Genomic DNA, 14429 nt, shown 5'->3' on the forward strand with positions numbered 1-14429 from the left:
TGGGATTACAGGTGTGAGCCACTATGCACAACCAAGCATCACCTGTTAACAGAAATGTTGCAAATGAGTTAAGATTGTTAACGATATGCTTGCATTTAGTGATATCAAATTGTTAATTTAAAATCAAATTGTAAGTTGGTCGTGAGGAAAATGGGTCAATCAGTAAATCAGGTCTGTCAAATCTAGCCGGACTTAAATAATTACCTAACAGAGATTTAGCTTTCATTATGATAGGAAAGAGGTTTTTTTTAATAGATTTGGAGATTACCTAGATATGGTAACCTAAAAGAAAACACTCTTTATTTATCTGTATCTTAAAACATACTACACAAAGCTCCTGCTATTAGGAAAATATGCAATATGAGTAGAATCACCAGTCCTGATTTTCCAGTTACAGTATCAGGTGGCAGTGATATCCTAGGCACTATTCCACCTTCCCATACATTTTCTTGTTTGTTTATGAGGTAGAACTCTTTTGGGTTAGAAGCTGTCTTCTTTTTGAGACGGAGTCTGGCTCTGTCATCCAGGCTGGAGTGCAGTGGCGTGATCTGGGCTCACTGCAAGCCCTGCCTCCCGGGTTCACGCCATTCTCCTGCCTCAGCCTCCCGAGTAGCTGGGACTACAGGCGCCCGCCCGCCACCACGCCCAGCTAATCTTTTGTGTTTTTAGTAGAGACGGGGTTTCACCATGTTAGCCAGGATTCTCTCGATCTCCTGACCTCGTGATCCGTCTGCCTCGGTCTCCCAAAGTGCTGGGATTACAGGCGTGAGCCACCACGCCCGGCCTAGAAGGTGTCTTTTTAAGATATTACCCAAGGTCATCACACAACTAATTAACGTTATAGTCAATATTTGAATTTAGATCTTCTAATTAGCAATCCCAGAGACTTTTCCTTCAAGAAAGAGGTAACTGTAGGTTTTAGCCATTTGGATCTGCAAGAGAAATTAGTGTGGATCTTGCTGCAAAATGTAGCCATTTGGCACATTCATTGTAGCCAAGCCAGTTTCACTGGACATTAAAGTCCAAAGTGCAAGAAGGAGGATGGAAATTGAGTTCCTGGAGTCAAGATTTTTATGTTTCTCAGAGATTGGGTTTGGGATGAAGTTTCTAATTTAAACTTGCACATTTAAAGGATTTGAAATTGAGAAAAATCACCATCTTGTTTACTGTTACCCATAGAAGGCATCTCACCTACAAAACAAAGGTATTCAAAGAACATAGTAGTTTTCTTGCTCATTAAATAAATTTTTTTATTGTTGTTTATGATACTTCATGGGTCTGTTCACACTTTCATTGGGGTGTTTTCCCAGTTGGAGTATAACATTTGGTGCTTCAACAGTTCAGCTCCAATAAAGACTCATCTTTGCTTTAGTCCTATATAGTTTTCTCACTTCATTGATTTCATGACAAATGACCACCCTAGTCTGCACTACCGTCTGAGTGCTTCTGTCTTTAGCTCAGCCTAGAATGCTTTCCTTGATGGTTCTCCACATCCCAAGGTCACTTGTCACTACTTGTTCCCTACTTCATTTTCTGTTCATTCATTTTTGTGGAGTGGTAGGTCCTGAATACACCTAGAAATGAGAGGATGAGGGGTGAGGGGTGGTACAAGAGCATTTGTGTTTCTTTAGAAGTGGTGAGCTCAGATTTCTGGGTAGTACAGATTTTGAATACATATACTTGTCAGAAGAACAAGAGCTGTTCTAACCTTTTAGGCCTGGGCTATTAGCTGACCTTGTAAATCTAGTACCATCATCTTTCTAGTGAATGGAACTTTCTTTAAGAATCTAGCAAGAGGCTCACTTTCAATTTTTGGTTTTGGTGGTATGAATTTGGATGTGTTTTCTAGATCTTTGTTGGATTTTTGAATGAGAAATTGGAACAGCTACATTTAAGATAACTAGATGACATTTTAAATTAGACTTTGATTACACACCCTTTTTCTACAGCAAAGAGTATTATGACACCCTATTAGTTTTAAATCAAATTATAAATTTAAGGTTAGATGTTCATTTATTAATTTAATATAAAGTATCTTGAAGATGTCAGACCTGGGGTAGAAACATAAAAATTTTGCATTAATTCAAGGTAATGATCTAGACTCTTCAGTTTCTTAGAATCTTTTTCTCTAGTAGCAGATTATTTATACTCTATTTATAATGTAAAGCATATTTCACCATAGTAAGTAAATCTTAAAGTTAAGAATATAAACTATGTAAGCTTAAAACCTAGGGCATTTGTTACAGCCTCAATATTTAGCTTTTGAGAATGTAAGACTTAATTCTGTATAATGTATTATTTTATTTATGATGATTGTGTGTTGAGAACCGTAGTAAAATATAACCTGAACAAAAGTAATAAGTTGTGATAAAATTTTAAGGGAATTCAATCACACATTCTGCTACATCTTAGTTTTTTAGGTTAACTTACATGCAAAAATGAAGTTTTGGAAAGAAATTGGGTCACTCTTCTACCCTCCAGATTACACTGAGTTGTTGAAGTCAGTTTAGTTTGATACTAGAAAACAAATAAGTTTAAATGTGTTTCTTAAGTTGGGTCTTTGTTAAATTAGAACTAAGTGTTACATCATCAATGATGGAAATTACTGTAATGACTTTGTTGATTAATCATGCAATTCAATCTGAGAGTGTGGCCCATGAATAATATTTTCAATACTCTCTCAAAATTGATTGGAGGAATTAAATCTAAAAAGTATATGCAGCTAAGTTTGTTATGCCATTGTCTAAATGATGATATTTCTCTAACTTTCTTATAAAATTTGACATGAAACCACTCATCATAAGTAACACTATTTTCAACAAGTTAGCAAGTATATGAGCACTAAAAAAAAATTTTTCAAATATTAAGATTTCCAGATATAGATGACTGCAGTGAGTCAGTTGTCTGTGGTGATCATGCCATATGGGGAAATGTGAATGGTGGGTATAACTGCTGCTGCAAAGAAGGTTATCAGACATATACAGGAAAATCACAGTTCACACCTAATAATGGCACTTACTGCCAATGTAAATTACATTATTAAATTTTATGTGTGATCAAAGAACTATATAAAATATGTAGTACACAGTTGTGAAGTACCACAGAGCTACAGCTTCCAAGAAATGTGCCTGCATTCCTTTATGTTCTATGGAATAAAGAAAAGAAAGCCTATTTTTTTAATTTAATCAAAATTGTAGATAGCATTTTATGGAACTAACATTCCTTGGTCCTTAAAACTCCTTTATTTCATTGTCTGTAAAATATTGCACATTCTAAAACTGAAGAGGAAATTCAAGTGTTAGAGAATGTCCTTTTGATATTTAAATAAGTGAGCAAGATCATTGGGATTTATATGATGAGCTTAGGCAAAAATACTTTTTAAAACTTACTGTATAATCTGTTTTTTCCTACAGAAAATGTGAATGCAAACTGCCATTTAGATAATGTCTGTATTGCTGCAAATATTAATAAAACTTTAACAAAAGTAAGTAGAACAGTTAACAATTTATTTTATTTGGACATTTTGATTTCAATTAAAATGCTTTCAATGTCACACATTTCAAGAAGAGTAACCAGTAGCTGAACTTTAGGGAGGGTTGAAAACGTTTACATATAGAGATCTAAGCATCATGTTTGCATCAAAGACAGGGTTAATTTGAAAATCCCAAAATTATTTAAAAGGCCTTTTACATATTTAATATGCTACATTTTCATTACTCCATATGTTGGAAAATTCTTTTTATGTAAAAAAGTTGATTGAAAAATAGTAAAGAGATACTTTGACTCTAGACCCATTCCCACATTCTAAGTAGACATAATTGAATGCACCTAGATTTGGTACTTAAAAGAGAACATTTCAAAGAGCAAATAAAGTTGGTGATTTATAAAATAATTGTCATATGATTGAGAATGTGAATCTCAACATGAGTAATCAACTATCAGTTTAAAGCAAATTTTCATTTAATCACATTGTAAAGAGTTTTCTTTGGTTGATTAAAATCTAATTTAAAGTATTATCATTTATTGCTTAGGATATCAATATTTATAAGTACTAAGGAGTTCAAGTATTAAGGTAGATTCATTGGCTAGAATATAATTCTATACTGAAGAATAGGAAGTTATTTTGAAGACTCATTTTTAAAAAATTATTAATTCAAATATGCTCTGTTTGTTTTCTAAAGTAAAGTCTATGCTTTTAGGTTATTTGCTAATCTCTTGTAAATAAATTCAGGTTTCAGTAATGCATGTTATGGTTTAGGTTTATTAGTTTGATATTATTTATGTGTAGACCGAGAAAACCAACTCAGAATAAATTTAACATATAAGTTTTATTCTTATAAAACTCCAGTAGAACTAATTTAGTTTCCTTTTTCTGGACTCATTTTTTTGCTCAGATCAGACCCATAAAAGAACCTGTGGCTTTGCTACGAGAAGTCTATAGAAATTCTGTGACAGATCTTTCACCAACAGATATAATTACATATATAGAAATATTAGCTGAATCATCTTCATTACTAGGTTATAAGAACAACACTATCTCAGCCAAGGACACCCTTTCTAATTCAACTCTTACTGTAAGTATGTTCAGCTTCAACTCTTAATATAATTGGGCTTTGAATTTTTCCTTTCATCTGTGATTAGCGTAGGATTCTAACGTTTCTAAAAGACATGCTTTTTTTCAATAGGAATTGGTGAAAACCGTGAATAATTTTGTTCAAAGGGATACATTTGTAGTTTGGGACAAGTTATCTGTGAATCATAGGAGAACACATCTTACAAAACTCATGCACACTGTTGAACGAGCTACCTTAAGGCTATCCCAGAGCTTCCAAAAGACCACTCAGTTTGATACCAATTCAACGGATATAGGTAAGAAACAAGGGTCCATTTCAAAGTAATCGTGTTTTCCAAATAAGCCATTTTCAAAGTCTTGGGTGGGGGTTAGGAGGCATGGTGTTGAAACTAGTACTGATTACATTGAAAGTAGTTTTATTAGTGTAGAAATGAATGGTGATGCATACTGCAAGAGCACTGTGAATAAAGTACTAGTAAAAAGGATAAATCCACAAGTGTTGTCTCCTTCCTATCATGTCCACCCTTTCTGATTCCTGAACTGTATAGCCATCAAATGGTCAGAGTACATTACTCCTTTGTCATTTTGAGTCTGTCATCTCATGACTTGTCAGGGTCTACCTTGACCAACGAATTTTTGGATATTGTGTGTTTGTTTATTTGTTATTTTGAGACAAAGTCTGGCTCTGTCACCCAGGCTGGAGTGCAGTGGCGCAATCTCAGCTCACTGCAACCTCCACCTTCTGGTTTCAAGCAGTTCTCCTGCCTCAGCCTCCCGACTTGCTGGGATTGCAGGTGTGTGTTACCACGCCTGGCTAAGTTTTGTTCTTTTGGTAGAGATAGGGTTTCACCATGTTGGTCAGGCTGGTCTCGAACCCCTGACCTCAAGCCGTCCACTTGCCTCGGTCTCCTAAACTGCTGGGATTACAGGCATGAGCCACCATGCCCAGCCGGATATAACACATTTAAACTTCTATTTAGGAATCCTTTGCATGTTGATAATATAAAGCAATCAACATAGCAAATTAGAATGTTTCTTGCTTCCTACAAATTCATACCTAAAATACTCAGAATCTTGTGTCAAATTGAGGATGCCTATAAAGTTTTTCTGAGGAAGCAAGGTAAGTTTGCTGAAATAATCACTGCATACATCTATACTGCATTTTCTGAGTGGCATTCTGCTGTGCAACCGCAGATTTACAAAAATCTCATCAGGATTCATCATTTACTCTAAATCAAAGTTTCAAGGATTGTGACTAATATGTAAGTGCTCTGTATTTTTATAATGTTTCTGCATGAAAATGGTGATAATACAGCAGGTCAAAGGAATTATCACTCAAACGTTTAATTAAATCACTCATTAGTGAGTTATAGACACTATTCTGTAAGACATTGTAGTTGCTTATCTTTGCTTTAGTAATTGTAATTTTACAGCTTCCTTGGTTACATACACATATTATATTTTATTTAATTAAAAAAAAAGTTAAACCATGAGTGCCATAGTGAAATTAAAAAATTAAAACTTGAGTCAGATTTTTAACACATATATTACATTGTCCAAACATGTTAAGAATATGTTCACTCTACCTGCTATAAATAAGTTGAAACACAACAATCATGGATGAAATTATCTCTAAGCTAATATATTTACCGTGTATATTGATTAAACTAATTTCAGGGTTTTTTTTGTTTTCATGGTTTTGTTTCAGCTCTCAAAGTTTTCTTTATTGATTCGTCTAAAATGAAACATATTCATCCTCATATGAATGTGGACGGAGATTATATAAATATATTTCCAAAGAGAAAAGCTGCATATATTTCAAATGGTAGGACTTTAACAATCTAACAGACAATGTATCAGTGAATTTGCAATAAATACTTATGCATTTGATTACATCATATGTACATGGAATAGGTATGGTTTCCTATAAAAACATATGATGTATGTACAGTATACAGAATATCCATATTCTTACTTGAGATTTCCATTCTGATATAAATACTGGGGAGGATTTTGGCTGACAATATCTGGGTCCTTGTCTTAACTCCAACTTTTGTTACTGTCTGAAATGTTTGAAATTCTCATGAAAATATACAAAGAGCTCTGATTTTACTACTCCTTATACAGCAAAGTCACTATATTTGCAGTTCCTTTAATTTTTCTTCCTCAATAATCCATCATATTCTTCATCGTGAGACAAAATTTGTGATTGTGTGAGGAAGAAAAATAGAGATTTTTTAAAAATAGGTTTTTTTTTTAACATGTTTGCTTTCGTTCTGGGAAACATGTGCATAACATGCAGGTGTGTTACACAGTTATATGTGTGCCGTGGTGGTTTGCTGCAGCTATTGACCCATCCCCTAAGTTCTCTCCCCTCTTTCCCCACCCCCCGGCAGACCCTGGTATGTGATATTCCCCTCACCGTGTCTGTGTGTTTTCATATTTCAACTCCAACTTATGAGTGAGAACATGTGCTGTTTAGTTTTTTGTTCCTGTGTTAATTTGCTGAGGATGGTTGCTTCCAGCTCTCATCCAAATACCTGCAAAGACATGATCTCATTCCTTTTTATGGCTGCATAGTTTTCTGTGGTGTATATATACCACATTTTCATTATCCAGTCTATCATTGATGGGCATTTGGGTTGGTTCCATAACTTTGCTATTGTAAATAGTGCTGCAATAAGCATACGTGTGCAGTGTCTTTATAGTAGAATGATTTATAATCCTTTGGGTATATACCCAGTAATGGGATTGTGGGGTCAAATAGTATTTCTGGTTCTAGATCCTTGAGGAATCACGACTGTCTTCCACAATGGTTGAACTAATTTATATTCCCACCAACAGTGTAAAAGCGTTCCTATTTCTCCACTGCCTCACCAGCATCTATTGTTTCTTGACTTTTTAATAATCGTCATTCTAACTGGCATGAGATGGTGTCTCCTTGTGGTTTTCAGTTGCATTTCTCTAATGATCAGTGATGTCAAGCTTTTTTTCATGTTTGTTGCCTGCACAAATGCCTTCTTTTGAGAAGTGTCTGTTCATATCCTTTGCCCACTTTTTGATGGGGTTATTTGATTTTTTTTCTTGTAAATTTGTTTAAGTCCCCAGTAGATTCTGGGTATTAGACCTTTATCAGATGGATAGATTGCAAAAATTTTCTCCCATTCTGTAGGTTGCCTGTTCACTCTGATGATAGCTTCTTTTGTTGTGCAGAAGCTCTTTAGTTTAATTAGATCTCATTTTTCAATTTTGACTTTTGTTGCAATTGCTTTTGGTGTTTTTGTCATGAAGTTTTTGTTCATGCCTATGTCCTGAATGGTATTACCTAGATTTTCTTCCAAGGTTTTTATGGTTTTGGGTTTTACATTTAAGTCTTTAATCCATCTTGAGTTAATTTTTGTCTGTGGTATAAGGAAGGGGTCCTCTTTCAGTTTTCTGCATATGGCTAGCCAGTTTCCCCAGCACCATTTATTGAATAGGAGATGCTTTCCCCTTTGCTTGTTTTTGTCAGGTTTATCGAAGATCACATGGTTGTAGATGTGTGGGGTTATTTCTGAGGTCTCTGTTCTTTTGGGTACCAGTATCATGCTGTTTTGGTTACTGTAGCCTTGTAGTATAGTTTGAAGTCAAGGAGTGTGATGCCTCCAACTTTGTTCTTTTTGCTTAGGATTGTCTGGGCTATATGGGGTCTTCTTTGATTCCATATGAAATTTATTTTTTTTTCTAATTATGTGAAGAATGTCAATGGTAGTTTGAATAGCATGGATCTATAAATTACTTTGGGCAGTATGGGCATTTTCACAATATTGATTCTTCCTATCCATGAGCATGGACTATTTTTCCTTTTGTTTTTGTCCTCTCTTACTTCCTTGAGCAGTCATTTGTACTTCCCCTTGAAAAGGTCCTTCACATCTCTTGTTAGCTGTGTTCCTAGGTATTTTGTTCTCTTTGTAGCAATTGTGAATGGAAGTTTATTCATGATTTGGCTCTCTGCTTGTCTATTGTTGGTGTAAAAGAATGCTTGTGATTTTTGCACATTGATTTTGTATTGTGAGACTTAGATGAAGTTGCTTATCAGCTTAAAGAATTTTGAGGCTGAGATGATGGGGTTTTCTAAATAAACAATCATGTCCTCTGTAAACAGAGACAATTTGACTTTCTCTCTTCCTATTTGAATACCTTCTATTTCTTTCTCTTGCCTGATTGTCCTGGCCAGAACTTCCAATACTATATTGAATAGGAGTGGTGAGAAGAGGGCATCCTTATCTTGTACCAGTTTTCAAAGGGAATGCTTCCAGCTTTTGCCTATTCAATATGATATTGGCTGTGGGTTTGTCATAAATAACTCTTATGATTTTAAGATATGTTTCATCAACATCGGGTTTATTGATAATTTTTAACATGAAGGGATGCTGAATTTTATTGAAGGCCTTTTCTGCATCTATGGAGATGATCATGTGGTTTTTTGTCTTGGGTTCTCTTTATGTGATGGATTACATTTATTGATTTGTGTATGTTGAAGCAACCTTGCATCCCAGGGATGAAGCCGACTTCATTGTGGTGGATAAGTTTTTTGATGTGCTGCTGGATTCAATTTGCCAGTATTTTATTAAGGATGTTCACATCGATGTTCATCAGGGATATTGGCCTGAAGTTTTCTTTTTTGTTGTGTCTCTGCCAGGTTTTGGAATCAGGATGATGGCTGGCTTCATAAAATGAGTTAGGGAGGAGACCCTCCTCCTCAGTTGTTTGAAATAGTTTCAGAAGGAATAATACCAGCTCTTCTTTGTACCTGTGGTAGAATTCCAGAGACTGTGAATCCATCTGGTTCTGGGCTTTTTTTGTTTGGGAGGCTACTAATTACTGCTTCGATTTCAGAACTTGTTATTGGTCTATTCAGGGATTTGACTCTTTCTTGGTTTAGTCTTGGGAAGTTGTATGTACCCAGAAATTTAACCATTTTTTCAAGATATTCTAGTTTTTTTGCATAAAGGTGTTTGTAGTATTCTCTGATGGTAGTTTGCATTTCTGTGGGGTCAGTGGTGATATCCCCTTTATCATTTTTTATTGAGCCTATTTGATTCTTGTCTCTTTTCTGCTTTATTAGCCTAGGTTGTGGTATATTTTGTTAATTTTTTTTAACCAGCCTCTGGATTCATTGATTTTTTTTGGAGGGTTTTTCATGTCTCTGTCTCCTTCAATTCTGCTCTGATCTTAGTTATTTCTTGTCTTCTGCTAGCTTTTGGATTAATTTGCTCTTGCTTCTCTAGCTCTTTTAATTGTGATGCTAGGGTGTTGATTTGAGATTTTTCTAGCTTTCTGTTGTGGGCGTTTAGTGCTATAAATTTTCCTCTTAATACTGCTTTTTCTGTGTCCCACAGATTCTGGTTGTCTCTTTGTTCTCATTGGTTTCAAAGAACTTCCTGATTTCTGCCTTAATTTCCTTATTTACCCAGGATTCATTCAAGAGCAGGTCGTTCAGCTTCCATGTAAGTGTACGGTTTTGAGCAACTTTTCCAGGCCGGGCGCGGTGGCTCACACCTGTAATCCCAACACTTTGTGAGGCCAAAGCAGGTGGATCATGAGGTCAGAGTTCAAGACCAGCCTGGCCAGGATGATGAAAGCCCATCCCTACTAAAAATATGAAAGTTAGCCAGGTGTGGTGGCAGGTGCCTGTAATCCCAGCTACTCAGGAGGCTGAGGCAGAGAATTGCTTGAACCCAGAGGTGGAGGTTGTAGTGAGCTGAGATCGTGTCATTGCCCTCCAGCTTGGGTGACACAGCAAGACTCTATCTCAAAAAAAAAAAAAAAGAAAAAAGAAATCAGCTTTTCCTTGGTACCTAACTAGCAAGTAAGTAGCTACTATTTCAATTTAATCATTTATCTGTTATTTTAGTGTAATGCATTTAGAAAAAAAACTCTGCTGATAGTAGAATTTTGTTGTTATTCTCATATAGGTAAAAATATATTACCTAGAGAGGAATTATAAAATTTTTGCAAAGAAAATAATAATATTTCCTATTTTCTCTAGGTAATCTATTTTTACCTATATGAGAACAACAACAACAAAATAGCAAAATACAATGGAAAATATATACTGCAACACACATGTTGTCTCATGGAGAGACACTGTTTCATAAAAAGAAGTATTTTTGTATCCTCTATTCTTTCTTGTCATGTTCTGCACAAAAGTGGGAAATAGCCATAAATGAAGTAAAAATAACTAAGTCATACTGCCATTGAACCCTTGGCTTTTACTCTATTATACCGTATTCTAATTACCCAAGCACACATTTTGTATTTAGGAACAAATCCAAAGAATGTATTAACTGTTGAAATTTCAAAGACAACTTGGTACTGTTTGGAATTTGGATAAAAAGACATTGAAAATACTGATTATGGTGATAGATGATGAAATTGTTATGGAATTAATATCCTGAAGAAATTTTGTCTGATATTATGGTAGCTTTGTTATATTTAATGATCCCACGGAGAAAGTGACATTTGAAAGGGACAGTAATATTAGCTCTCAATAAAGGAGAGTAAGAAAATGTGTTTTGCTCAAAGTTATATCTTAAAAATAAGAACAAATCTAACACATTGATCAAACCCTATCAAAGATGTCTGCATGTATTTATTAATTTATTGAAAAATTAGTTAATAAAACACATGCATTCTTTAAAACATAAACAGTACTATTGGTAGGAAAATAAAGGAGGTCTATGCAGCACAAGTGAATTTTATTTTTCTTTTTTGAGACAGGGCCTTACCCTGTTGCTCAGGCTAAAGTACAGTGACATGATCATGGCTCACTGCCAGGGCTCCCAGGGCTCGACCTCCCAGGGCTCCAGTGAGCCTTCCACCTGAATCTCCCAAGTAGCTGGGACCAAAGAAACATGCCACCATGCCCGGCTAGTTATTCTGTTTTTGGTAGAGACATGGTTTTGCCATATTTCCCAGGCTGGTCTCGAACTCCTGCCTCAAGTGATTCTCCCACTTTAGCCTCTCGGGATTACAGACCTGAGCCATGGTACCTGGCCCCTGGATTTTTAAATATATATTTTTTATAGACTGAATTTTAGAAGCGTAAAGAGGAAGGGTTGAGAATGAACAGAACAAGATTCAATGCTCTGATCTATCGTTTTATGATAAAAAGATAACAGACTTTTCTTAAGAGATTTCACGTATTTATTTTCAAATTACTTATGAAATCAACATTTATGTGAAAAAATAGAGCAGCATATGAAGCTCTATTGAGAAGTGGTTTTAGTTATTCTCAAGTTAAAGTGGCAATAAAGCAGTTTGAGAGCAATGATTCTCTAAGGAGTTCGTTGCATAGTGTATGTGGGTAAGATTGATTTGAGAATTTAACATAAGGAAAAATCATAACTCTTGTCACCTCAGTAGTTTTCTAATAGTTTGGAAAGCAACTTATGCTTGGACCACAATAATAAAAAACTATTAATTTCATTCAAAAGAATTAGAAGCAACAAAACAAAATAGGAATAAGGAAGAAGACCTACTGAATGGGAATCTTTAAACAAACATATATCGGTATTACTTCTAAAGCAAAATCTCCAGAACTTAGCATAGTTATTTGCACTGTGTAAATGCTCAGATATGTGTTCTGTCAATTGAATTGAAGGCTATGTCTGGTTCCTGGTAAACATATGGTAATGTTAACAAATATAGGAAAGATCTTAGGGCAAAAAGACTACAGTAAGCATTGTGAAGAAGAAAAACTAGGAAGGATGGATGATGATTTATTAGGAAATGATCTACTCTGTTCAAATTAGTCAAAGTTTTTATACTCTTTGTTAGTGAATAAACCCCTAATTTTTTAATAAAAGGTACAGGTTTGATAAGAAAATTTAAAGCTAGAGCAAGCCTCGAATTCGTGAGAAATCATAGGAATTGAAGAAGTTCAAAACCCTGGGAATGGAAAAATAAATACTGAGACAATATATTTGTAAAGGAGGTGAGAAGATGTTTTGGAGGATTCTCTGTGGCACCCCATACCAAAAGTCAGAAAATGATGTTAAATAAATATTTTTCTTCACAAAGGAAAGCAGTAACTAGTAGATTTTTAAAATCCATCTTATACTTTTGATTTGTCATTTGATTTTGAATCATCTTCTACTACAACTCCTGAGATGCCACTGTCCCACGACGTGGTTCATCAACTGGACCTGGTCATGTAGACCTAACAGGTATCCAAGTCGTGCCTCAGGCCCTTGTCTATTTATAGGAAAGGCTGGGACAGTTGTCATCTTTTGGAGTCATAATTTCACTAGCCCAACGATGTCATACTTTCTTTAATATAAGTTTTGTAAGATGGCACTTGAGGAAAATCCTTTATGTAATGTATCTGGGTTTAGCAAGGCTCTTAACAATGTCTCTTAAGGTACCTTTTAAGATTAAGAGAGAAAACATAAATAGCAATACACTTTGGCAACTTCCAGCTCACACAGTCATATCCAAATAATTCTATTTATTCATGTGATGTGGAGGTTTCCAGTTTTGTTATTACAGTCCTTTGTATTTGATGATATTAATATTTGTATTTATAATTTTGTGCTATTTGGTTATATGCTGCTGCACTGCATTTGGTGAGTTTTAGGGACATGGATAATGGCCGCTTCTCAAGGAAATAAATTTTCTACCCTGACATTGCATAATTACATGTTATCAATATTAAATATAAACCATTTTATTAGGCATAAGTTTGAATTCAGTGGCATGTTACAACTCCTTCAACTCTAAATTGTCTTGATTCTATCAGCCTGTGATAATTTCCTCCTAATACCTCTTAAATTCATATATTTATACGAGGACATAATAACTCAAAATTTAATTATTCAAGTGAATACACTTCACACTCTGGTTCTTGGTCAGGATTTTGGCGTAAATTTATCTAGGACTATTTTTCTTCTAACGATAGTTTGTGTAAAGGGGATATTTATCTTCAAAATCTTAGAGGTCAGAGAATATGTCTTACTATGGTTTAACAATGCAGGCATGGGCTTATTGTGGTCCATATTTCAGTATCTGGGTATTTGTATAACTTCCTAATGTGAAACGTTTCTCTATTCAATTTTTATATTTATCTTAAGAGTGTATATACACTTTGTTTTATAAGAATTTCACTAAATATACTTATTTTATTGATAGGCAATGTTGCAGTTGCATTTTTGTATTATAAGAGTATTGGTCCTTTGCTTTCATCATCTGACAACTTCTTATTGAAACCCCAAAATTATGATAATTCTGAAGAGGAGGAAAGAGTCATATCTTCAGTAATTTCAGTCTCAATGAGCTCAAACCCACCCACGTTGTTTCAACTTGAAAAAATAACATTTACATTAAGTCACCAAAAGGTAAGCTGTTTTTCTGGAAGTTATTGGCTATGACTGTGATATAGTCAGAGAAGTGGACTCTTTGTTGTGTCACATCAATTATCTAAGTCTTTGAGTTTAAAAATACAGATTTGAAATTAAAAGAGTGAAGTAGTTTTAACTAATTTTTCTACAAAATATTTTTGTACTTTCAGGGCTCTTTAAACATTCTAATTAATACCAAACAATGTATTAATTTGATTATCTGGAAATAAGCAATATTTTTGGTTTTTTTAAGTACACTGTTTATTTTGGAAATATCCGTAATTTAAAAGAATAAGTTATTAAAAAGTATCACAATCAGAGAAATAAATAAATGTCACTTGTGTAATAAGTGAGGTGTTTCATTAATACTTGTCATTTAAAATAATATTCGAAGGGATTCTGGTGTTGATTAAAAGAAAATCTTAGCAAAATTTACAATATTTCATAAAGAAATTAGTGGAGGCCATTTGACTCTT

General features: G+C 34.5%; 1 protein-coding gene across 2 annotated transcripts in view; it reads left to right on the plus strand.

Annotated features, from left to right (window-relative positions):
• Window positions 1-14429, plus strand: part of ADGRL4 (adhesion G protein-coupled receptor L4) — a 118705-nt gene that overhangs the window by 66034 nt on the left and 38242 nt on the right. For both annotated transcript variants that reach the window (XM_001100419.5, XM_028832172.2), the window contains 5 exons: window positions 3414-3484; window positions 4395-4574; window positions 4686-4869; window positions 6282-6398; window positions 13745-13950. In XM_001100419.5, coding sequence (XP_001100419.4) covers window positions 3414-3484; window positions 4395-4574; window positions 4686-4869; window positions 6282-6398; window positions 13745-13950 — 758 coding nt within the window. The remainder of the gene's footprint in view (window positions 1-3413; window positions 3485-4394; window positions 4575-4685; window positions 4870-6281; window positions 6399-13744; window positions 13951-14429) is intronic.

The sequence above is a fragment of the Macaca mulatta genome, chromosome 1 (genome assembly GCF_049350105.2).
Source record: "Macaca mulatta isolate MMU2019108-1 chromosome 1, T2T-MMU8v2.0, whole genome shotgun sequence".
In the NCBI taxonomy this organism is placed as follows: Eukaryota; Metazoa; Chordata; class Mammalia; order Primates; family Cercopithecidae; genus Macaca; species Macaca mulatta.